At 37.2% G+C, this 26,168-nt stretch overlaps 1 protein-coding gene across 1 annotated transcript in view; it reads left to right on the forward strand.

Moving 5' to 3' along the window:
- Positions 1 to 10,510: 10,510 nt before the first annotated feature.
- Positions 10,511 to 26,168, forward strand: part of ITPRID1 (ITPR interacting domain containing 1) — a gene marked incomplete at its 3' end in the record, with an annotated part of 81,073 nt that continues 65,415 nt past the window's right edge. Inside the window, 4 exon segments of the mRNA XM_079711835.1 lie at positions 10,511 to 10,596; positions 11,680 to 11,821; positions 13,132 to 13,180; positions 13,504 to 13,547. Of these exon segments, the coding sequence (XP_079567961.1) occupies positions 11,680 to 11,821; positions 13,132 to 13,180; positions 13,504 to 13,547 (235 nt within the window). The 5' untranslated portion in view covers positions 10,511 to 10,596.

Consider the following 26,168-nt stretch of genomic DNA (forward strand, 5'->3'; position numbering starts at 1 on the left):
GAAATTGTATTTCCTTCCTTTTGTATCTATTGTTTGTATCTTGGATCATTTGTGTCACTTTTCCCTTACTATCTGAAGGAAGTCTAATTCGTTAAGATGAAGTAAAAGAGTTACACTCTTTGGCTTTTAACTAATCAGTTAATTCACTAAATATGAAAACTGAGCTTGATGTGCTCAGGCCATGTGGGCTTTCTGGTACAGGTGGAAACTGCTGTAGAAGTGAAAGCTTCTTTTGCAAGAGTAGAGAAAGCTGATTCAAAGATAGGCTTGCCAGATAAATACAAGGTACCCAGTTACATTTGAATTTTAAATAGACAGCAAAATTTTTTGGTATGAATAGGTCCCAAATAATGTATGACCCATACTTATGCTAAACTATTTACTTTTTACCTGAAATTTAAATTTAACAGAACACCCTGTATTTTTTAGTTGACAAGCCAGGCAATTTGATTCAGGGATGAAAATTGAAGAATTGTAAGGAAAAAAAAAAAGAGTATGCATTTTTCTCACTATAAAGTGCCATCAAAAGATCACCTAATTATCAGTCTTATTATAATATGTTAGGAAATGATTTAATAGTGGGACTCAAACCTTAAAAGGAGGAAGCAATAGTCAAAAATAATCATAATGAGTCAGCTATTCTCACGCTAATGAAATTCTATCTGAAACTCTAATATGGTAACTCATTCTCTTTTTAGTTTTCCTTTTCTTAAATAATAAGACATTACATTTACATTTTTTAGTCATTCATAGATTTTCTATTTTTGAATTGCCTGATCATTACACTGCTTCTACTTCCATGTATCTTTTTCTTTTTGATTTGTAATTGCATGTCATACATTAAGGATATGAAAACTTTTAATGTCACATATACTGCAAATATTTTTACATTTTTTTAAACATTTTGACATGTTTACTATTTTTGCCACAGTAAATTTAAAAATTTTATCTGGTTAAATCCATCATGATTTCCCTTCATTGCCTTTGGTGTCATTTCTCTCCAGGCTTTTACCACCCCAAGATTAGAAAAAATATTCACAATATTTTTTTCTAGGACTATTTGTATTTCATTTTTTCACATTAAATCATTAACACTATTGAAATTTATTTTGATGAATTTTTAGGGCTCTTTTTCTTTTGTTTTATTTTTTTGTTTTTTAATTAATATTTAATTTAGAAATAATTGTAGATTCATATACTGTTGGTTGTAAGAAATAGTACAAAGTCTTCCTGCCTTAATGCAGGAATCTTTTTAACAATGCATACATAACTTATTTTTGCATATGCAGATTTTATCTGGGAAGAGTTTGTCTTCCCAACACAGTCAGTGGGTACGAAGCTGTAATATCATGACAGTTTCTTAAGATCATTTATAATGAATAAGATCTATTCCCTTTGCTACATTCCCTGAGATTTTATGGTTATGATCACAGTGGGAAAGGAACAATGATGACATCTCTGATACCAAAGGAGTAAAGAATACTGCTAGAATTTGCCTCTGTAAGAAGTCTAGGAGGAAAGCGTGTTTAGGCACAGGAGTTGGCTTAAATCTTGATCTCTTCTCTTTACTATCAGCTATTTCTTTGTGAATACTTTCTCATTTATATAATTAAGATCTTTACCATCGTGTTTCCTATTGAACTGAAATATGATGCAGTTTTTATTGTGTAACAGTATACTTTTAAACTTGAGATGTATGCACCTGAAGATCTTAAAGCAAATTGCTGGACCAGTCATTTGCGAAGGTTATTAGGAAAGGTAGATGGAAGGAAAGTGTGATAGAGCCCAACTATATGGCTGATTCACCTTGTTGTACAACAGAAACTAACACAGTATTGTGAAGCAATTATCCTCCAATAAAGATCTATTAAAAAGACTTTTACAATAAATAAAAGATTTTTTTAAAGAGAGAGAAATAAACATCTGCATTGGTCAGCTTTCTCCAGAGAAATGAAACAGAACATAGATACATAGATATGTAGATAGATACAGACATAGATATATGCAGAGAAAGAAATATCTCTACCTACCTATTTATGTGTCTGTCTATCTATCTATCGAGAGATTTATTATAAGGAATTGCCTCACACAATAACGGAACTTGAGAAGTTCCATGATATGTCATCTGCCAGCTGGAGACCCCAGGAAAGCTGGTGGTGAGGTTCCCATCTGAGTCCGAAACTTGATAACCAGGAGCGTCAATAGTATAAATCCGACGTCCCAAGCAGGAGGAGACTCATGTCCCAACTCAATCAATCAGGCAGAGAAAAAGAATTTTCCCTTCACCCTTTTTCTTCTATTCAGGCCCTCAGCAGATTGAATGATACTCATCCACAGTGGGGAGAACAATCTGCATTACTCAATCTACTGAGTCAAATGCTAATCTCTTCTGGAAACACCCTCACAGACACACCCAGAAATAATAATTAGCCAGCTCTTTGGGCACCCTGTGTCCCAGTGAAGTGAACACATAAAATTAATCATCACACCATCAGATAAGATGACACAAGGTTTCAGTAAGTTAACACTGAAGAACATCTGTTTAATTGTTGCAAAGTCACTGGTTAATAGCCCTTTGGTAAAATTTATGCTATCATTGCTTACATGTGTTTTGAACCCCTTGTCTAGAATGCTTGCCTACCCATTATCCCATCTTCAGGAGCCAGAATGAATACTTTCGCTTCCAAGAAGCCTTTTCTTATGCCCCTAAAAGAACGTTTTCCTCTTTTAATTTTTGAAAACAGCTGTATTGTACTTCTTTTAAAATGCATATTCCCCTTCACAATATGTAGTTAATAAATTCTACTTCTTATACTGTAAGCTTCTCAAAGTTTCTTTGTACACAGTAGACAGTAAAATATTGAACTGAATTGAATTAGTAGATATCATTATTGAATTTATTTAACTTATAGTTCATTTATACCATGTGCTTTTATGAGCAACTACAGGTGTACAGTACCTTGCCTAAAATGATGAAGATTACAAAGATGAGTAACTCACAATTCCCACAATTTTGAGCAAAGACAGAGTCCAGGGTCAGAAGTAATTATACATTCATTAAGCAGTTATTGCTAATCACCTGTTATTATCCATGTCCCAGACTAAGTATCATGGATACAAAAATGAGTAAGTCATGGTCCTTGTCCCCAACAAGTCCATTTAGATGAGTGAGAAAGGCAGAAGTGTAAAAAAAAAAACTACTTGAGTGTGAAGAGTGCTACAATAAGGGGTCACACAGCTTGCTGTGAGTTCCAGAAGCAGGCTGGGGTGGGAGTGGAGAGTGATAAGGAGAAAAAGTTCTACAGAATAAGTTCTGTTTGAACTCAATGAGATAGTATCCAGTAAGGAGAAGGGGCAGCACTATAGAAGGATCTGTACCCAGTGGGATCAGAGAAGAGGGCACATTTGGGAACAAGTAGTTCTGTGTATCCAGAATATGATGTACATGAAGGAACCTAGGCTGCAATGATGTTGAAATGGGAGACCAGAAGTAGTGCATAGATGCCCCCACATCCTTTCATCCTCCCTCCCTAGCGTGAAGCAAAGCAAATGTTTAGAAGACAAGAGTAGAAATGATGACAAAGGAGGGGATCATTGAGAAATAAAAATCTCTTTAAAGCTGGAAAGGGACTGGAACAGAGCTAGCAGTAGATGGATCATTCGATCCAACTTTACCAGCCTCAGAGTCATTTCAAGTTTCCAGGAAGCTGTATATAAGGTTCTTGAAATAATAATCTTTTGCTTATTTCCCCCAGCAAAAGAGGAAAACTCCAAGTCCAAGAGAACTGACTTTGGGTTCCAACTTGGGCACAACTGCCTTGTCTTTAGATCCAGCTTGCTCCTAAATGGCAGGAGTGAACACCCTTCACATATTTCCTGGTGGGAGGAAACCACCCACAGAACAAGTCATCACAGACTGCTTGTTCCTCCCAGCAGAGTGATGACAGAACACTCTATTCCCCAGGCTCTGCCTCTACTTCACTGAATCATTTGGGAACATTTACAAGTATCTGTGGGACTTTGATACTTGGATAGGTAGGAAGAGCAGAAGGGCATTCCTGGCTTGGGTTTGTTGCTTGAGTTTTTGAGTGGTCTTCCAAACTTGTGAGTAATAGGAACAATGTTTTATTCTCACTTTATAGTTTTGATGAATATAGCTTTAAAATAATTTTTAAATATGAGCTCCATTGGTCAAATATTAAACAGTCTGTGTGGAGGCTAGAAATTGAATAATCAATTTATGGAATTATCTCATCTCATCCAATTCTCTCATATCACGCAAGAAGAAATTACATCCCAAGACAACTTGAAACTACATGCCCAATGTCATATACCAATTAACTATTTGTTGATTAATTTCCCTGGTGATGAATTAATATCTTTCATCTGCTTGTTAGCTGTTGGAAGGCTCATAAGAGAAGAGTAGAAAAAGGTATCTACTCAGATAGTTTTGGTCAAAATGGCAGAAGTGGGCATCAAGTGATGACAGAAAATTCTGCTTCAAAATGGTTATGTTTTATACATATATATGCATGTGTGTGTGTATATATGAATATATATATAAAATCTTATCACTTTTAAAATTCAGATCCACAATGCACTATTCCCTGATTCTGTATACCTGTTCCTGGCAAGTTGCACCTTCTGATAAGTTGTTTAACTGCTAAATACCAAACCATTCTTAATGATTTCATAACCAGATTTTCTTTGATATTCTCAATCCCTTGTTGGCATTCATTCATTCAGTCAACAAACATACATTATCTTTTCCACATAATTATGATATGAGAGCTAAGATCTCTGTCCTGAAGAACAGAGATGGTTAAGCAGAGTTGTTAAACAGACATTAAGCAGACTTATAAAACAATGTAAAAATACTTTAATAGTGATTTACACTGAACTGTGGAATTAGAGAGTAGCAGTTAAAGCCGCACTCATGTAGGGAGAGCATGTAGATAGGATAAGAGAGGGCTGAGGACTGTGGTATAGACCTTTAGAGGTTGGAAAGGAGAAAACCAGCAAAAGAGCTTAAAAAAAAAAAAGCTTTGAGTGAGATAGGAGGAAACCTGGGAAATTGTGGTATTAAAAAACAAATGAAAAGATTGTTTCCATTAAGAGGAAGGGGTCAGCTATATCAAATGCTGCTGAAAATTCTAAAATGATAAGAATTGATAGTTGACCATTATTATGCTGATTTGAGTGGGTTATAAAGAGAATGGGAGGTGTGGATGGGAATCTTTGCTATGATCCACGTGAAGCTACAAGTTCTGCTTCACATCAGGTTGATACCAGTGAAGGTGGTTGGTCTGAGAGATATATTGCAAGGGCTCCTTTGTCTGTCTGTCTGCCTCTTTCAACTTAATGGCTTGATGTGCGATGTGAAAGGAACAGAGGAATCAAGGAAGACTCACAAGTTCTTGGCCTGAGCAACTACTTGAATAGTGGTGCTATTTATTGAGACGGACACTGTAATAGATGCAGGTACGTGGGAGGGTCATGTAGAAGTCAAGGAAAGAACGAAGAATTCAGTGCGGTACATATTAAAGCTGTCTATAAGTATCTAAGTGGAGATGTCACGTAACTGGGAATACCCCATTCTGAGTCTCGGGGACCTTATTCTGAAGCTATGGGCCAGATTTGGAAACGTGAATTTGGGAATCACCGCCGGTTGAATAGCAAAGTAGAGTAGGAGTTGGAGACAGATTGAAAGGGTCAGTGGAGGATTATTTTAAGATGGGAAACATTATACCATGTTGTAAACTGAAGGGAATGACCCGGTAATTGTGCCCAGGCAAAGATGTGAGCAGAATGGTGGTGACAGGGGATGCTTGAAATTGGGATTTAAAAGGATGTTCATTTACAATGTTGAAGTATGAGAATCAAGTAGAGTGAAGGATTGTTGAGAGTGAGCAGATTTTTATTTAATTGGAGTATAGTTGATTTACAATATTGTTAGTTTCAGGTGTACTGCAAAGTGATTGTTATCCATGCATATATATATGTATTTTTTTTCAGATTCTTTTCCCTTATAGGTTATTACAAAATAGTGAGTATAGTTCCCTATGCTATACAGTAGGTCCTTGTTGGTTATCTATTCTATATATAGTAGTGTATCTGTTTAATCCCAAACTCCTAATTTATCCCTCCCCTCCTTTCCCCTTTGGTAACCATAAGTTTGTTTTCTGTGTCTCTGGGTCTATTTCTGTTTTGCATATAAGTTTACTTCTATCTTTTTTGGGGGGGGTCCACATATAAGTGACATCATATGATATTTGTCTTTGTCTGGCTTACTTCACTTAGTATGATAACCTCTAGGTCCATCCATGTTGCTGCAAATGGCATTATTTCATTCTTTTTTCTGGCTGAGTATTATTCCATTGTATGTGTATACACCACATCTTCTTTATCCATTCATCTGTCAATGAACATTTAGGTTGCTTCCATGTCTTGGCTATTGTAAATAGTGCTGCAGTGAACATTGGGGTGCATTGTCTTTTCGAATTGTGGTTTTCTCCAGATATGAAAAGTGGACAGATTATTAAACTGAGTGCTCAGTTGTTGATAAGTCATCTAGATTGATAACAAAATCTTCCAGAAAGATGACAGAAATACCATCTTAAAACTTTCAGTAAATGGGGCAAATGTCCTAGATGTTGATGTCCTACATAGTCTGATAGCATGCTCTTCAAAGGACAGAGGAAACAAGATCTGAAAGCAGCAGTGAAGAACATGAAGGAAATTTACACCATCTTCAAGACTATGTTCCTAATTCAATGGGCAAAAAAGAACAAGCCACAACTTGACGGTGACAAAGGAAGCTATGTCCAGGTTTCAATTAGAGAAAGAATTGAAGGGACATTCAGTGAAGAGCTTCAGATAAAGGGGATTTGGTGGGTTCCAATCCATGAATTCCAGAGGGCACAAGGGTTAGGAGAGTCCTGAAAGGGTGGGAGACTGGGCCAGATGAGGCAACATTCACTGCTATATGAGCATGGCTCTAGGGCATGATGGGATTAATCCTGTGGTCTCCTAGGGCAAGAAATGTAAATCAGTTCTCTTTGAGTGTCAGCCTCTCAGTACTGATCTCTTAGTTTGTGAAGAGAGGTGAGTGGTTCTGAGGCTCATGGTAATTATCTTTTTGAGAATATAAGGAGCTCTGGGGGCTTCCTTTTCAAACATCTATGAATGGCATTACAGCTGGAAAAGGGACAGGTCTTCCTGGAGCCCATGGCTCTATGTAGACTTCTCTTAAATCCTGCTACTAGGGAAGGCATTATAGAAGATAGAGGGGAGAAAGGCAAGCCTGGATACTATGTGAGATCTTACGAAGGCTTGAACAAAGGCTGTGATAACAAGAATCCAGAGGGAGACATAGAGATCGTGAGATCCCTTGTGGACCCAAAATGCCTTGGAGCTGTTGTCTCATTATGAAGTTCTCTTCTTGACCACAGGGCTCATTCAGAAGTGGTGGCCAAGGCTAGAGCTACAGCCTGTAATTATAACCTTGAAATTAAGTCCATAGTTAAGGGAATTTCCAAAGTCTGATATGAACCTCTAACTAGTCTCAGGGAAATCTGCATTCTCATGGTCACAGAATTATTTTATTCTCATACTCCCCAAATATATCTACTTCTCAGTAATCCAAACTAAGTAATCTCAAGATGACATGGGTTATCTACAAAATAAGTGTCAAATTTATCTCCTATGAGAAAAACTATTGCATTGGTTGTTGATTCATCTTCTTTACTTGACAGTTCTTGCCAGAACAATGACAAGAGGCAACATGAAGAGAAGAAAAAAAAAAAAAAACTGACCAATGTGGGTATTGATTGTTCTATATACATTTTTCATTAAATTTTCCCAACAACCCTATGAAGTTACTATTTCATACTCATTACAGAGATGAGGAAACAGATTATCAGAGGAATTTGAAATTTTCCCCAAGGAGATGTCAGAAAAGCAGCAGAGCTGATTAAAACCTGGAGTTATCTGATCTGAAAACACTTGCTCTTTTAACCACATACCAACCAAGAATACTAGCTAAGCCAACTGCACGTTCCTTTCCCAATAACCAAGCAAGCAACTAATAGTTAAAGATTATTTACTCAGGGTAAAATGCTGTGCTGGGATCTATGAGAAATACAGAGGTAAATAAAGCACAGTCTCTATTCCGCAGTATGAACTACCAATTTGGCAAGACAACCTGTTTGCGTTGAGGTGCAAAAAGTTAAATAATTCCAGAGGACAAAGATGTAATCATTACCAGTGCTCTGAGCATCATGTATGGTTGAATTTGCTCAAGTGAAAGAAAATGTGATGTAATATTAATGTAACAAAGCCAATTTTTTTCTCATTTTGACTATTTAAAAAATTTTGAAACTCTGATAACATTTCAGTATGTTAATTTTTGTCTCTTCAATACATTGGTTTTGGTCTTGTTTTGTTTTGTTCCTGCAAAATTGAGTTCTTGATGCGTATATAGTTTCACATCCTCTTGTTTTTTTCAGTTAAACTAGATAATATAAGAAATTTCCCATGTTAATGGCAGTTCTTTATACACATAACGATTAATGACATAGTAATCATAATACAAGGGAACTGAAGAGAGAGGAGGGCCTCTCAGGCACAGGAGACTATGCAATCCAGAATGAGGATTCACTTTGGGCCAAGTCAGAGTTGGCAAGACAGGTTCCAAGCGGTCCTGGGGAGGGGTTAACTAGATGAGTCAGCAGAGGCCACATGACATAACTTCTACCCTGTCAGTCCACTGGACTATTTGGGCCTGCCACCTGATTTGTGTCCCTTTCCAAAGGACTCTCTGTGGGTCAAGCCAGTGGATGCCAAAGCAAGGTCATTCAAGCATCAGAGAATACATTTCCAGAAGCAGATTTGTTTACTAATGGGGAAGGCATCCACTATAACAGAGGGAACAAACGAGTTTTTCTTTACAAACCTGTCCCTGACCCTTGCTTTTAGCAAGGGTTCCCACTTTCCTTGGCAAGCTTTTTCCTGCTCTAAAGCCAAGTACAACTGAGCAGGCAGGGAGCATATCCTCACTGGCTGTGCAAGGCTGGTGGCTGAGGTCACACATGCCATTGTAGAATGGAAGTTTGGGGATATATGAATAAAGCAGCACCATTATCTAAAATCTGGATGACTTTTACAGTGTTGTGTTTGAGGAAGTGGTAGCTAGGTGAAAATTCAACATTATAGTACAGAAGCAGCAGTTTGAGGACTGAACTGCTTGACAGCCCTTGCTGCCACTACAAAGCAAAATCTTTGTGATAAACAGAAACGGACTTTCAGCTGAGGTCAGTGGAGGAGCAAGATTACTGGGGGAATGTTATTTTTTTTGTAATACATTATTCTTTCCTTCAAGCCCTGATCCTTGGAGTCTGATATTTCCCGAATGTTGTTGAGCATGATTTTGGAGGTTTCCTCCTTGTGAGATTTTGTACTGTCAGAGTTGATGCTTTTATTATAATTCACACATACAAGATACAAGGCATTACCAAAGAGAACTTTTTTTTTACTCAAAAATTAAACTAAAAATTAAATGTAGTTTCTAAACTTTATTTTGCCATTATGAATTCTAGCATATGAAATAATTCTGTAAATTTTAGAAATATAATCATCTCTGTATGATTTTTGTCTTATGTTATCATAGAAATTTTTATAAACATTTATTTGCTCCCAGAAGATATTCCTAAAGTTAACTTTTAAAGTTAGCTGGCTAAAAGACCTACCATTAGTATAGATATTAACTCTCCACCCTTTGCCTTAAATTTTAATTAATTGAGATTTCTTAATAATTGCTTTTTTAAACATAAAATTAACAGTCATCACAATTAATTTTTGCAGTAATTTATTATTGCAACAGTAATTGTATATTTATACTTCAACTGAGTGACAGAATTTTAATATATAAATCATATAGGAAGACCCTTATTGACAATTGCACCTGGAATGCTCATCTGTAATTAAATGAAAATATTCAAATGTCTATAATAAACCTGAACAACTTGACTTGTTAAAATGCTGATTAGAAATGATTGTCTACATGTCATGTGATCAGTGATTATGCATAAGTTTAGGGATGCAAGACATGCTGCTGAAGTAGGTATTTGACTATTCGTTCATTTCTCTAAACTTGAAGAATAATGCAATTTCAAGTAGATGCCATGGAAGGAATTCAGTCACGGTTTAGTGGTTTTGAACTCTAGCTTTGCTACTTTAGTTTTGTACATATTTATTTAGCACCTACTATATGCTGAGAATGCAATCAAATACACATCAACTAGTAAGAAGGAGGCCTTTGTTCTCTATGTGCTGATAGTCTGGGAAGTTTACACAATTTACACAGCTTCTCTAAACTTCTGTCTCCTTTCTTACTCTGTGAGCCTCACAACTATACTAATAAATGTCAGATGAGATGATGGGGACAGCCTGTATTTCTTGTGCCATGTAAATAATGTATTTATTAATATCCTAATTGTCCCAACCATCTTACAGGGCAGATAGTGCAGCTTAATTGTCATGGGAACATGCTTAGAGTCCAGAGCCTGGGTGTGAATCCTGGTTGTTGTGTGACTTTGGGTAAGCAACTTAACCCCACTGCTCTTAGATTTACTACAAAATTGTGACAATTAGATTACTTCTGGACTTCCCTGGTGGTGCAGTGGTTAAGAATCCCCCTGCCAAGGCAGGGGACACGGGTTTGAGCCCTGGTCCGGGAAGATCCCACATGCTGTGGAACAACTAAGCCCGTGCGCCACAACTACTGAGTCTGTGCTCTAGGGTCCGTGAGCCACAACTACTGAGCCCACGCACCACAACTACTGAAGCCTGCACACCTAGAGCCCGTGCTCCACAACAAGAGAAGCCACCACAATGAGAAGCCCACGCACCACAACGAAGAGCAGCCCCTGCTCGCAGCAGCTAGAGAAAGCCCCGCGCACAGCAACAAAGACCCAATGCAGCCCTAAATAAATAAATAAATAAATTCATTTAAAAAAGCAATTAGATCACTTCCTTCATTGACAATTAAATAACGGATTATAGAATTCAGCATAGAATCTAGCACATAATAAGTATTCTGCTGAGGTTAACAGTTATTAAAATTCAGTGCAATTGATCCCCAATTAAAAATAAGGGAATGCAGAGAGGTTATATAATTTATTCAAGGCCACACAATAAATTGCAGAGATGAGACTCAGCCAAAGCCCTTATTTTTTACATTTTGGGTCTCTAAACATATTGTTACAGATGTAACTGTTGGATGAATTTGAAGGATACTTATTATATTAATCAATGCTTTTAAACTTTCTCCTTGGCTGGGTAGGTCCTCCAGTCCAATTTCTTTGCTTGCCATCCACATCCCAGAACACCAGATTGAATCATCCAGAGTGTGGGTGTGGCCTGGTGAAGGGTGAGACCACATTAGTCCTTGGTCTCCAGCTGCCTCTCCATTGAGAAAGAAATAGTTATCTCATTGAGACAGGGACCTTGCTTGGGTAGGTGAGCCAGGCTCCCAAAAATTGTAAAGCTGGGTCCACTCATTGAATTGTGAATCCTGTCGTCCTCTCCCTCTCACTGAGCCAAACCTGAAAGCTGAGCTCTTTGTGTCTAATCTGTTTGTATGTGTTTTTTTAATTAGCTTGTTGAATTACTCTCTTAAAGATGGCAGAGAAGTCTCAAGGAGACCAGGAAAAGAGCAGGAGAGACATGCTGAGGTCCACCAAGAGGACATGGGCTCCCCTGGATGAGCAGCTGCCCCCTGGCTCTGAGGAGGAGAGCCACAGTCTCACCGCCCCCATGCTGGGTGAGAACGGGCCCTCAGGGCTAATTTGAATCCAACCTACTGTGAGTGGTGAGGGATATGGGGGTTTGGGGCTGGGGGCAAATGATTTTGGAACAAACACTTGTCTTCGAAGATACCAGTATTCCTGGCATGAAACCAGAAACTTCTATGAAATGGGCACATCTGACTTGCCCTACAAGCACCTAAGACACAGACCTTCTTGATGGAAACAGACCAACTAACGAATGAACTCTGCTTCCTTTCCACTCCAAGATCCCCTCATCCTAAGTCCCCAGGATCATAAAGCTATGTGGAGTCCATGCCAGAGACATGAAGCTTCTTGTAGGACATCAAACATTTTATTGAAAGGCTTTTATTTGCTGGGTCTTGCACAAGGTGTTAATAATAATTTTAATTGTTTAAAGAGTAATAAGTAAGAAAACACTTCTCCCTTCACTGTGATTTTTTGTTTGTTTGATTTTTTATGATGTAACTGTTTGATGGCTTTTCTTCTTTGCCCACCACCAATTTATTCTATCCCTTCACAGTACCTCAGTTGAAGACTAAGCACCTCCCATGTCCACTTGGCCTTTTTGGTTCACCAGACACCTTGTGAGGGGGTAATTCAGGTACCTCACTGCTTCGTAGGATAAAGTCAAAGAAAATAAGCCCAGAGTAACCTGTAACCAACCAGAATGGAAACAAATATTTACAGGAAAACTACTTTTATATCCTTTCCTTTTTGCCTGTTGACTATTTGTTGAGCCAGTGATAAAGATCCACCTTAAAAGACTAGATGCCTTTTTAACACAGGGTGCCTTTGGCAATTCTGGGACTGTAGTGCAATTTGCCCCTGGAATGAATGCAAATTTGGTTTCTAACCTGGCAGAGAACTCCTTGCAAATGAACATCACTGGCTAGCTGCCTTATGTAAATGTGATTCAGTAAGGAGAGGCTCCATGAGATTTATATCCAACAAGAGAAAGACAAAAGTCTCCTATGCTTTTTTACCCTTTGTATTCACACCAGGTAATTTAAAAATTATTCTAACATCTCTTGCTCTTTGGTGATTTGTTTTTTTCCTTTTCACATTTTTTTCTTTCTCTCTCTCTTTTTTGTTTAAGTTAGTCTTTTGGCAAGTTTACACTTCATTTTCAGGAAAAGCTGATTATGGAAAACCGGAAGTTTTGCCTTGGGGAAAAAATGAATATGCTTATAGAAGCATGTGACTAAATACTAGGAAACAGACCTATTGGGTGGTGGCTGAATAACAGGGTGAGATCACTTTAGCTGGTTATGCTTTGACTGACTGGTCTGTTTCTCATTAGTAGAAGATTCCAAACAAGAAAGTATTCAACACTGGCTGGACTCTGAATTCTTGTAAGTGTTTCTTTATGCCCTTACCCATCCTTCTTGCAAAGATCCATGAAAACATTATGGGTAATTCTTCTGGGACAGGTGTGACATGTAGGGATTTTCATTTTAACTGGGTGTTTGAAGGATTACTCTGTTATTGCAAAAGTTATATATCGGTTTAAAAGTACAAAATAGAATAATATTATTTCAGCCCCCAGCTGTTCATTGGTTTCCAAAAGTCCTCTTGTAATAAAGCCTAACTGCATAACTCTGTTTAATTAAGGAGCAATTTAGCATAATTTATTTACACACATTGTTTGACTCACAATACTTTTGTTTCTTTATAGTGTCTCTGTAAATGAAAACCTTCAGCCAGTCATCAACAACATTGGTAAGACCAGAGAACCCAGAAGCAGTTATGCTTTGTGGACCTGAGTAGGAGATGTATTAAAATGTTTGTGTGAATAAATCTTTTAAAAATGAGAATTATCAGAGGTTCCTAGAAATGGAAAAAAAATCTCAGAAACCATTCAGCTCACTTTCTTTAATACTTAAGGCAAGCTCAGAAAGGATAGGTGTTATCCAGCAGCAAGTTGGGGGCTAGAAACAAGGACTCTTGCCATATCATTAGCTCAGACTCTAACAGAAAACTCACTGGGTCTGTGAAGACATTTTGCAAGGATGTAATTATAGAAATGAAAATGAAATTGTTTAATTTTTCCTCACACTGTATTGTACTTTTATTTCTAAATCTAGTTTCTTTCTATTCTTCAGTCTTAAAATTATATCGTCTCTTTCTAATGAAGCATTTGTTCTCAAAAACAACAGATGACTGAATTCTATAGCAAACAGTACAAATATGTATTTCCAAAGCAGAAAATGTATCACACTTGTTACATTGAGATTTGATAAGAACATTACAAGAAGAAAAAGAAATTTAACTACAGGTCTCACAGTTTACATCTTCATTAAATCAAATACGGTATTTCATAGAATGTAAGATTCCTCAATCATAAAATACACCCACATTTTAAGTACCACTCCAATAGGAAAATAAAGCAACCATCCTTGTCATCCCTGTCAATTATAACTAGGCATTATAGTAGGCAACATTGACTACTAGACACATCCTGATTTCATAGATGTTAAAATGTGAAAACAGTGTGTTTTAAAATTGATGTAATGCCCTAAATAATGCATGTAAAAATAACATAAATAAGGAGTTTAATGATTAGAGGGAAAATTATTAGTCTAATTGCTACTTACTTGGCTGGTTTTAATTATTTCACTTCCTTCGCTGCCACTTAAATTAAGATTGACCATTGGCTACAAACCAGTTTAAATTTAGGAATTTTTACTTTAAAAATCTAGGTATATCGTTCAAATTTCCTCCTTTGCCAAGATTCTTTATTTTTTTTAAATATAAAAGTTCCATGATGCCAAAAATCTCGAAGATGTTTGCCAATAAATTGAATTTAAGTACCTTTGTTCCTGACAGTTTAGTCTCATGAAAAGGCAGGAAGTTAAGAAATATAGCCAGCATTTAATATCCCTCTGATACTTCATCTTGCCCAGGTTATAGTAGGAGGCCTGGCACCAGTTCTGGGGTTGTCAGTAACTATATTAAAAGCTTCACTTCCCAGAAATTAAGACAAATCATGGCCCTTCCTCCTTTGAATCAAGTCAATGAAGTAAAAGCGTGAGGTGAAGAGTTGGAGGAAAGAAGGGTAACAAGATGACTCTGAGATCAGACATGCGCAGTTTCTATTTGCCAGGTCCTTTGTCTTTAGCGAAGTTTTTAATAATAATGGAATAGCTTCTTACAAGTTTAATTGAGCCTTCACTTTTACAAGGCCCTTCCTCATCTATCATATTTTAAACTCAGTAACCTGTGTGGTAGCAAGGCTGGTGTTAATCTGTGTTTGCAGGTGGAGAATCTGGGTGATCAAGTGCCACTATTTTTAGTTACAGCTGGTTGGAGGTGTGTGGAGGGACCTGTGGCTGGGCATTCTCTCAGCCCCTCTGTGTGCTGGTTTTGCTGCAATGAGCTCAAGGCACCCTGAGTTTAGGGAAGCCAAGGACCGCACCAGGAAGTGGAAACTATAACAGTAGTAGCAGAAACTGGAGACCTGAAGGTCATGAGAGGTGTGTCAGAGAGAAAACTGTGGTGAAACAAAAGGAACTGAAGAAGAGAAAGAAAAGTAGTCTCTGCTAGAGGGAAAATCCTGTAAAAGCTCCCACAATCTCAGTATGATGTAGAGTGGTGCATTCGTTCCTAGGTAAGCCATAACCAATTACCACAAACTTGGTGGCTTAAATCAGAAATTTGTTTTCTCACAGTTCTGAAGGCTGAAAGTCTGAAATCAGAGTGACAGCAAGGTTCTCTTTTAAGGAAACATTTTAAAGTTCTTTAAATCCTGCAACCTTTTGGGGGCACTATATAGTTCAATCATTATATCTTCTAAGGGAAGAAAAATAATACAATGTCAGGTGGGAAATTATTATATATAAGTATGTTTCACTGTAGTGATTTTTCTTTTATTTCAAGTATATTAGAGTTTCAGGTTTGATTCTCTTGTATGTGCTTTAATATCAGTCACTATGGCAACAAGATTTTTTTTTTTTTTTTTTTTTTTTTTTTTTGCGGTAGGCGGGCCTCTCACTGTTGTGGCCTCTCCCCCTGCGGAGCACAGGCTCCGGAGCACAGGCTCAGCGGCCACGGCTCACGGGCCCAGCCGCTCCGCGGCATGTGGGATCCTCCCAGACCGGGGCACGAACCCGCGTCCCCTGCATCGGCAGGTGGACTCTCAACCACTGCGCCACCAGGGAAGCCCGGCAACAAGATTTTAAATGCTGTCTGTAGTATAAGTAAAGGGAAAAATGGAGAGAATAAAACCTTAAAAGAACAAAAAAAAAGTGTCAGCAAGGTTATTCTCTCTCTGAAGGTTCTAAGGGAAGAATCCTTACTGGCCTCTTTCTTGTGGTTCCCATCAAACCCTGGCATTCCTTGACTGGTAGCTACATCATTGCATGCTCTGCTTCTGTTTTCACATGGCTGTCTTTTCCCTGTGAGTCTTCTCTATTCTCTTAAGGACCCCAGTCATTGGCTTTAGGATTTATGGCTCACCCTTATCCAGTATGACCTCACCTCTACTAATTATATCTGCAGAGACCCTATTTCCAGATAAAGGATACATTCTGATATGAAATTTCAGATACTGAAATGAAATTTGAGGGGGATACTACTGAACTGACAACAAGTAGAAACCACTCTGAGGCTGGTTTCCCTCAGTGATCATTCTGAGGCTTTATACATTAAAGTAGTAACAAGATCCAAGTGCCTGCTCATCTTCCAGGTGACCCAGTACCTCCCATGGAAAGCATTCTAGTGGACCTCAAATAAAATGAAGAGGTGGAATAAGGCTTCAGTGGCCCTATTGCTGATTTCCTCCTATGTCTTGAGATGGCCAAGGTCAGGTCTTGGCTTCTAATGTTGATTTTTTGGCTTTCATGCTGCTCTGCAGCTACCTAAAGTCTAATTTTTTTTTAAGTCTAATTTTTATTAAACTGGAATCTGGTTGGCCTATCTTGTTCACCACCATTATGATAGGTAGAGCTCCCAGAGGGGAATGAAATTAGTACATGTGGAGAGCACACAGCCTAGGTACTTTCTGTGTATATTATCTCATTTACCAGAACCATCTTCTGAGGTGGATATTATCATTATTAACTTTTTCAAAGAGGAAAATGAGACTCAGAAAGGTTAAGTAACTTGCCCAAAGTAACCCAGTTAGTAGATAAGTGAGTTGAGATTTGAACATGAGTCTGTCTGACTCTGCAGCCACGTTTTCTCTCTAGAGGACTATAGTATAATTTACTATCCATGTTATGCATGGACACTCCTGGAAGTATCCTGGGAGGAAAGCTCTGCATCAGTGTCCCTGCTAGAAAAGTCAAAGCATGAACAATGTGGGTCAGTTCACTAGCATCTACTTCTCCCTCCAGGTCTTCTGACTCTTGTGCACCAGATTTTACAGTCACAACTCAGTCCCCTTGAATTTAAATGTTTTGAAGTAGGACAACGCTAATTTTTTAAATGTCAGTCAAGTATCCGTAGAAATGAAAAATGGCCACATCTGGATCTTAAAATAAAAAAGATGCATCGAATTAGTTTTCTAGAAAGTCATAAGAAGCCCATTCTACCTTAACTCCAGAAATTTTAAATTATGAGGAACTAAACGCTTAGAAAATCGACATGAGTGAGATACTAGTGTTTAAGAGTTAGAAAATTCCATGGTTATTGTTTTTTTTCCTGAGGTTCACTAGGTTTCTGATCCCTATACATTTCAGACTCAAAATTATAATTAGTAATAATTAGTAATTATCATATATTGAGTGCCTGTTGCATATTTTACAAATATTGTGAAGTATTTCTCAAGCAAGGTGATTGATTAACCTCATTAAATATTGAAGAAACAGAGACTTGGTAAAGTTAAGAGATTTACCTAAAACCACATAAAGCCAAAGCCATGGACACATGATTTGAATTCCGTTTGATTTCAAAGTTCATGCTTTTTTTTTTACCAGAAACCAATATACTGCATACTGGTGTAAATCCATGGCCATTAATTTTATCCCTAGCTTTTCCTTATTTGTGTGAGCCAAGCTTGGATGGCAAAAACGGACACTTCCATTTAAGGGTTTTTTTTGTATTGATAAAACCTTATTTCATTTACACTTGAGGTACATAAAGAAGATTTAAATATTATTAATTAAAAATAATTGTAGAGAGGGCAGAAAGCAGAAGCAAGAAGTACTACAATCCTGCAGCCTGTGGAACAAAAACCACATTCACAGAAAGACAAGATGAAAAGGCAGAGGGCTATGTACCAGATGAAGAAACAAGATAAAACCCCCAAAAATCAACTAAATGAAATGGACATAGGCAATCTTCCAGAAAGAGAATTCAGAACAACGATAGGGAAGAAGATCCAGGACCTCAGAAAAAGAATGGAGGCAAAGATCAAGAAGATGCAAGAAATGTTTAACAAAGATCTACAAGAATTAAAGAACAAACAAACAGAGATGAACAATACAATAACTGAAATGAAAAATACACTAGAAGGAATCAATAGCAGAATAACTGAGGCAGAAGAATGGATAAGTGAACTGGAAGACAGAATGGTGGAATTTACTGCTGTGGAACAGAATAAAGGAAAAAGAATAAAAAGAAAGGAAGACAGCCTAAGACACCGCTGGGACAACATTAAACGCAACAACATTCACGTTATAGGGGTCCCGGAACGAGACGAGAAAGAGAAAGGACCTGAGAAAATATTTGAAGAAATTATAGTAGAAAACTTCCCTAACGTGGAAAAGGAAATAGCCACCCAAGTCCAGGAAGCACAGAGAGTCCCATACAGGATAAACCCAAGGAAAAGCACGCCGAGACACACAGTAATCAAATTGGCAAAAACTAAAGACAGAGAAAAATTATTGAAAGCAGCAAGGGAAAAATGACAAATAACATACAAGGGAACTCCCATAAGGTTAACAGCTGATTTCTCAGCAGAAACTCTACAAGCCAGAAGGGAGTGGCATGATATATTTAAAGCGATGAAAGGGAAGAACCTACAGCCAAGATTACTCTACCCAGCAAGGATCTCATTCAGATTCAATGGAGAAATCAAAGCTTTACAGACAAGCAAAAGCTAAGAGAATTCAGCACTACCAAACCAGCTCTACAACAAATGCTAAAGGAACTTCTCTAAGTGGGAAACACAAGAGAGGAAAAGGACCTACAAAAACCCAAAACAATTAAGAAAATGGTCATAGGAACATACATATCAATAATCACCTTAAACGTGAATGGATTAAATGCTCCAACCAAAAGACACAGGCTTGCTGAATGGTTACAAAAACAAGACCCATATATATGCTGTCTATAAGAAACCCACTTCAGACCTAGGGACACATACAGACTGAAAGTGAGGAGATGGAAAAAGATATTCCATGCAAATGGAAATCAAAAGAAAGCTGGAGTAGCAATTCTCATATCAGATAAAATAGACTTTAAAATAAAGAATGGTACAAGAGACAAGGAAGGACACTACATAATGATTAAGGGATCAATCCAAGAAGAAGATATAACAATTATAAATATATATGCACCCAACACAGGAGCACCTCAATACGTAATGCAACTGCTAACAGCTCTAAAAGAGGAAATTGACAGTAACACAATAATATTGGGGGGCTTTAATACCTCACACCAATGTACAGGTCATCCAAACAGAAAATTAATAAGGAAACACAAGCATTAAATGACACAATGGACCAGATTTAATTGATATTTATAGGACATTCCACCCAAAAACAGCAGATTATACTTTCTTCTCAAGTGCACACGGAACATTCTCCAGGATAGGTCACATCTTGGGTCACAAATCAAGCCTCAGTAAATTTAAGAAAATTGAAATCATATCAAACATCTTTTCTAACCACAATGCTATGAGATTAGAAATGAATTACAGGGAATAAAAAAGGGAAGAACACAAACACATGGAGGCTAAACAATACATTACTAAATAACCAAGAGATCACTGAAGAAATCAAAGAGGAAATCAAAAAAATACCTAGAGACAAATGACAATGAAAACACGACAATCCAAAACCTATGGGATGCAGCAAAAGCAGTTCTAAGAGGGAAGTTTATAGCTATACAAGCCTACCTCAAGAAACAAGAAAAATCTCAAACAATCTAACATTACACCTAAAGGAACTAGAGAAAGAAGAACAAACAAAACCCAGAGTTAGCAGAAGGAAAGAAATCATCAAGATCAGAGCAGAAATAAATGAAATAGAAACAAAACAATAGCAAAGATCAATAAAACTAAAAACTGGTTCTTTGAGAAGATAAACAAAATGGATAAACCATTAGCCAGCCTGATCAAGAAAAAAGGGAAAGGACTCAAATCAATAAAATTAGAAATGAAAAAGGAGAAGTTACAACAGACACCACAGAAGTAGAAGTACAAAGCATCCTAAGAGACTACTACAAGCAACTCTATGCCAATAAAATGGACAATTTGGAAGAAATGGACAAATTCTTTAAAAGATATAACCTTCCAAGACTGAATCAGGAAAAAATAGAAAATATTAACAGACCAATCACAAGTAAAAAAATTGAAACTATGATTAAAAATCTTCCAACAAACAAAAGTCCAGGACCAGATGGCTTCACAGGTGAATTCTATCAAACATTTAGAGAAGAGCTAACACCCATTCTTCTCAAACTCTTCCAAAAAATTGCAGAGGAAGGAACACTCCCAAACTCATTCTATGAGGCCACCATCACCCTGATACTAAAACCAGACAAAGATACTACAAAAAAACAAAATCACAGACCAATACTACTGATGAATATAGATGCAAAAATGCTCAAAAAAATACTAGCAAACAGAATCCAACAACACATTAAAAGGATCATACACCATAATCAAGTGGGATATATCTGAGGGATGCAAGTATTCTTCAATATACGCATCTGGGTAAAAATTAAATTATAATGAAATTAGTACCCCAAATTTGATAGATTATTGCCTCCATCTTGGTGACACAGGGTCTATTGCAAAGCATCGCCCATAAGTATTTCTGGGATTCATCAGAAGATGCCTCACACGTTTTCATGAATGAGTTCATTTCCATTGTCACTGCTTCTACTCCAACAGATTCCCCTGGGTGTCAACATATGGACAATTCATGTTTCATCACTCCCTAAGCATCATTTTTTCTTTTTTTTTTAACATCTTTATTGGAGTATAATTGCTTTACAATGGTGTGTTAGTTTCTGCTTTATAACAAAGTGAAATAGTTATGCATATCTCTTCCCTCTTGCATCTCCCTCCCTCCCACCCTCCCTATCCACCCCCCTACGTGGTCACAAAGCACCGAGCTGATCTCCCTGTGCTATGCAGCTGCTTCCCACTAGCTATCTATTTTATGTTTGGTAGTGTATATATGTCCATGCCACTGTCTCATTTTGTCCCAGCTTACACTTCCCCCTCCCCGTATCCTCAAGTCCATTCTCTAGTAGGTCTGCATCTTTATTCCCATCTTGCCCCTAGGTTCTTCATGATCTTTTTTTTTTCTCGATTCCATATATATGTGTTAACATACGATATTTGTTTTTCTCTTTCTGACTTATTTCACTCTGAATGACAGTCTCTAGGTCCATCCACCTCATTACACATAACTCAGTTTCATTCCTTTTTATGGCTGAGTAATATTCCATTGTATATATGTGCCACATCATCTTTATCCATTCATCTGTTGATGGACACTTATGTTGCTTCCATGTCCTGGCTATTGTAAATAGAGCTGCAATGAACATTTTGGTACATGACCCTTTTTGAATTATGGTTTTCTCAGGGTATATGCCCAGTAGTGGGATTGCTGGGTTGTATGGTAGTTCTATTTTTAGTTTTTTACAGAACCTCCATACTGTTCTCCATAATGGCTGTATCAATTTACATTCCCACCAACAGTGCAAGAGGGTTCCCTTTTCTTCACACCCTCTGATGATGACCATTCTGACCAGTGTGAGATGATACCTCATTGTAGTTTTGACTTGCATTTCTCTAATGATTAATGATGTTGAACATTCTTTCATGTGTTTGTTGGCAATCTGTATATCTTCTTTGGAGAAATGTCTGTTTAGGTCTTCTGCCCATTTTTGGATTGGGTTGTTTGGTTTTTTGATATTGAGCTGCATGAGCTGCTTGTAAATTTTGGAGATTAATCCTTTGTCAGTTGCTTCATTTGCACATACTTTCTCCCATTCTGAGGGCTGTCTTTTCATCTTGTTTATGGTTTCCTTTGCTGTGTAAAAGCTTTTAAGTTTCATTAGGTCCCATTTGTTTATTTTTGTTTTTATTTCCATTTCTCTAGGAGGTGGGTCAAAAAGGATCTGTGGTGATTTATGTCATAGGGTGTTCTGCCTATGTTTTCCTCTAAGAGTTTTACAGTGCCCCGTCTTACATTTAGGTCTTTAATCCATCTTGAGTTTATTTTTCTGTATGGTGTTAGGGAGTTTTCTAATTTCATTCTTTTACATGTAGCTGTCCAGTTTTCCCAGCACCACTTATTGAAGAGGCTGTCTTTTCTCCACTGTATATTCTTGCCTCCTTTATCAAAGATAAGGTGACCATATGTGCTTGGATTTATCTCTGGGCTTTCTATCCTGTTCCATTGATCTATATTTCTGTTTCTGTGCCAGTACCATACTGTCTTGATTACTGTAGCTTTGTAGTATAGCCTGAAGTCAGGGAGCCTGATTCCTCCAGCTCCGTTTTTCTTTCTCAAGATTGCTTTGGCTATTCGGGGTCTTTTGTGTTTCCATGCAAATTGTGAAATTTTTTGTTCTAGTTCCGTGAAAAATGCCAGTGGTAATTTGATAGGGATTGCATTGAATCTGTAGATTGCTTAGGGTAGTAGAGTCATTTTCACAATGTTGATTCTTCCAATTAAAGAACATGGTATATCTCTCCATCTATTTATATCACCTTTAATTTCTTTCATCAGTGTCTTATAATTTTCTGCATACAGGTCTTTTGTCTCTTAAGTAGGTTTATTCCTAGATATTTTATTCTTTTTGTTGCAATGGTTAATGGGAGTGTTTTCTTAATTTCACTTTCAGATTTTTTATCATTAATGTATAGGAATGCAAGAGATTTCTGTGCATTAATTTTGTATCCTGCTACTTTACCAAATTCATTGATTAGCTCTAGAATTTTTCTGGTAGCATCTTTAGGATTCTGTACGTATAGTATCATGTCATCTGCAAACAGTGACAGCTTTACTTCTTCTTTTGCAATTTGTATTCCTTTTATTTCTTTTTCTTCTCTGATTGCTGTGGCTAAAACTTCCAAAACTATGTTGAATAAGAGTGGTGAGAGTGGGCAACCTTGTCTGTTTCCTGATCTTAGTGGAAATGGTTTCAGTTTTTCACCATTGAGGACGATGTTGGTTGTGGGTTTGTCATATATGGTCTTTACTATGTTGAGGAAAGTTCCCTCTATGCCTACTTTCTGGAGGGTTTTTATCATAAATAGGTGTTGAATTTTGTCGAAAGCTTTCTCTGCATCTATTGAGATTATCATATGGTTTTTCTCCTTCAATTTGTTAATATGGTGTATCATGTTGATTGATTTGCGTATATTGAAGAATCCTTGCATTCCTGGGCTAAACCCCACTTGATCATAGTGTATGATCCTTTTAATGTGCTGTTGGATTCTGTTTGCTATTATTTTGTTGAGGATTTTTGCGTCTATGTTCGTCAGTGATATTGGCCTGTAGTTTTCTTTCTTTGTGACATCTTTGTCTGGTTTTGGTATCAGAGTGATGGTGGCCTCGTAGAATGAGTTTGGGAGTGTTCCTCCCTCTGCTATATTTTGGAAGAGTTTGAGAAGGCTAGGCATTAGCTCTTCTCTAAATGTTTGATAGAATTCGCCTGTGAAGCCATCTGGTCCTGGCTTTTGTTTGTTGGAAGATTTTTAATCACAGTTTCAATTTCAGTGCTTGTGATTGGTCTGTTCATATTTTCTATTTCTTCCTGGTTCAGTCTTGGAGGTTGTGCTTCTATAAGAATTTGTGCATTTCTTCCAGGTTGTCCATTTTATTGGCATATCATTGCTTGTCGTAATCTGTCATGATCCTTTGTATTTCTGCAGTGTCAGTTGTTACTTCTCCTTTTTCATTTTTAATTCTGTTGATTTGAGTCTTCTCCCTTTTTCTCTTGATAAGTCTGGATAATGGTTTATCAATTTTATTTATCTTCTCAAAGAACCAGCTTTTAGTTTTATTGATCTTTGCTATCGTTTCCTTCATTTCTTTTTCACTTATTTCTGATCTCATCTTTATGATTTCTTTCCTTCTGCTAACTTTGGGGTTTTTTTGTTCTTCTTTCTCTATTTGCTTTAGGTATAAGGTTAGGTTGTTTATTTGAGATGTTTCTTGTTTCTTAAGGTAGGATTGTATTGCTATAAACTTCGCTCTTAGAACTGCTTTTGCTGCATCCCATAGGTTTTGGGTCATCGTGTTTTCTTTGTCATTTGTTTCTAGGCATTTTTTGATTTCCTCTTTGATTTCTTCAGTGATCTCTTGGTTATTAAGTAGTGTGTTGTGTAGCCTCCCTGTGTTTGTATTTCTTACAGATTTTTTCCTGTAATTGATATCTTGTCTCATAGTGTTTTATCGGAAAAGATACTTTGTAAGATTTCAGTTTTCTTACATTTACCAAGGCTTTATTTGTGACCCAAGATATGATCTGTCCTGAAGAATGTTCCATGAGCACTTGAGAAGAATGTGTATTCTGTTGTTTTGGGGTGGAATGTCCTATAAATATCAATTAAGTCCATCTTGTTTAATGTATCATTTAAAACTTATGTTTCCTTATTTATTTTCATTTTGGATGATGTGTCCTTGGTGAAAGTGGAGTGTTAAAGTCCCCTACAATATTGTGTTACTGTCAGTTTCCCCTTTTAGAGCTGTAAGTATTTGCCTTATGTATTGAGGTGCTCCTATGTTGGGTGCATAAATATTTACAATTATTATATCTTCTTCTTGGATTGATCCCTTGATCATTACGTAGTGTCCTTCTTTGTCTCTTGTAATAGCCTTTGTTTTAAAGTCTATTATGTCTGATATGAGAATTGCTGCTCCAGCTTTCTTTTGATTTCCATTTGCATGGAATATCTTTTTCCATCCCCTCACTTTCTGTCTGTATGTGTCCCTAGGTCCAAAGTGGGTCTCTTGTAGACAGCATATATACAGGTGTTGTTTTTGTATCCATTCAGCCAGTCTATGTCTTTTGTTTGGAGCATTTAATACATTTACATTTAAGGTAATTATTGGTATGTATGCTGCTATTACCATTTTCTTAATTGTTTTGGGTTTATTATTGTAGGTCTTTTCCTTCTCTTGTGTTCCCTGCCTAGAGAAGTTCCTTTAGCATTTGTTGTAAAGCTGGTTTGGTGGTGCTGAATTCTTTCAGCTTTTGCGTGTCTGTAAAGGTTTTCATTTCTCCATCAAATCTGAATGAGATCCTTGGTGGGTAGAGTAATCTTGTTTGTAAGGTTTTCTCCTTCATCACTTTAAATATGTCCTGCCACTCCCTTCTGGCTTGCAGAATTTCTGCTGAAAGATCAGCTGTTAACCTTATGGGGATTCCCTTATGTGTTATTTGTTGTTTTTCCCCTGCTGCTTTTAATATTTGTTCTTTGTATTTAATTTTTGATAGTTTGATTAGTATGTGTCTTTGCGTGTTTCTCCTTGGATTTATCCTGTATGGGACTCTCTGTGCTTCCTGGACTTGATTAACTATTTCCTTTCCCGTATTAGGGATGTTTTCAACTATAATCTCTTCAAATATTTTCTCAGTCCCTTTCTTTTTTTCTTCTTCTTCTGGGACCCCTATAATTCGAATGTTGGTGCCTTTAATGTTATCCCAGAGGTCTCTGAGACTTGTCCTCAATTCTTTTCATTCTTTTTTCTTTATTCTGCTCTGCAGTATTTATTTCCACTATTTTATCTTCCAGGTCACTTATCTGTTCTTCTGCCTCAGTTATTCTGCTATTGATCCCTTCTAGAGAATTTTTAATTTCATTTATTGTGTTGTTCATCACTGTTTGTTTGCTCTTTAGTTCTTCTAGGTCCTTGTTAAACATTTCTTGTATTTTCTCCATTTTATTTCCAAGGTTTTGGATCATATTTACTATCATTATTCTGAATTCTTTTTCAGGTAGACTGCCTATTTCCTCTTCATTTGTTTGGTCTGGTGGGTTTTTGCCTTGCTCCTTCATCTGCTATGTGTTTCTCTGTCTTCTCATTTTGCTTAACTTACTGTGTTTGGGGTCTCCTTTTCGCAGGCTGCAGGTTCGTAGTTTCTGTTGTTTTTGGTGTCTGTCCCCAGTGGCTAAGTTTGGTTCAGTGGGTTGTGTAGGCTTCCTGGTGG

Source organism: Hyperoodon ampullatus (genome assembly GCF_949752795.1).
Source record: "Hyperoodon ampullatus genome assembly, chromosome: 9".
Classification (NCBI taxonomy): domain Eukaryota; kingdom Metazoa; phylum Chordata; class Mammalia; order Artiodactyla; family Ziphiidae; genus Hyperoodon; species Hyperoodon ampullatus.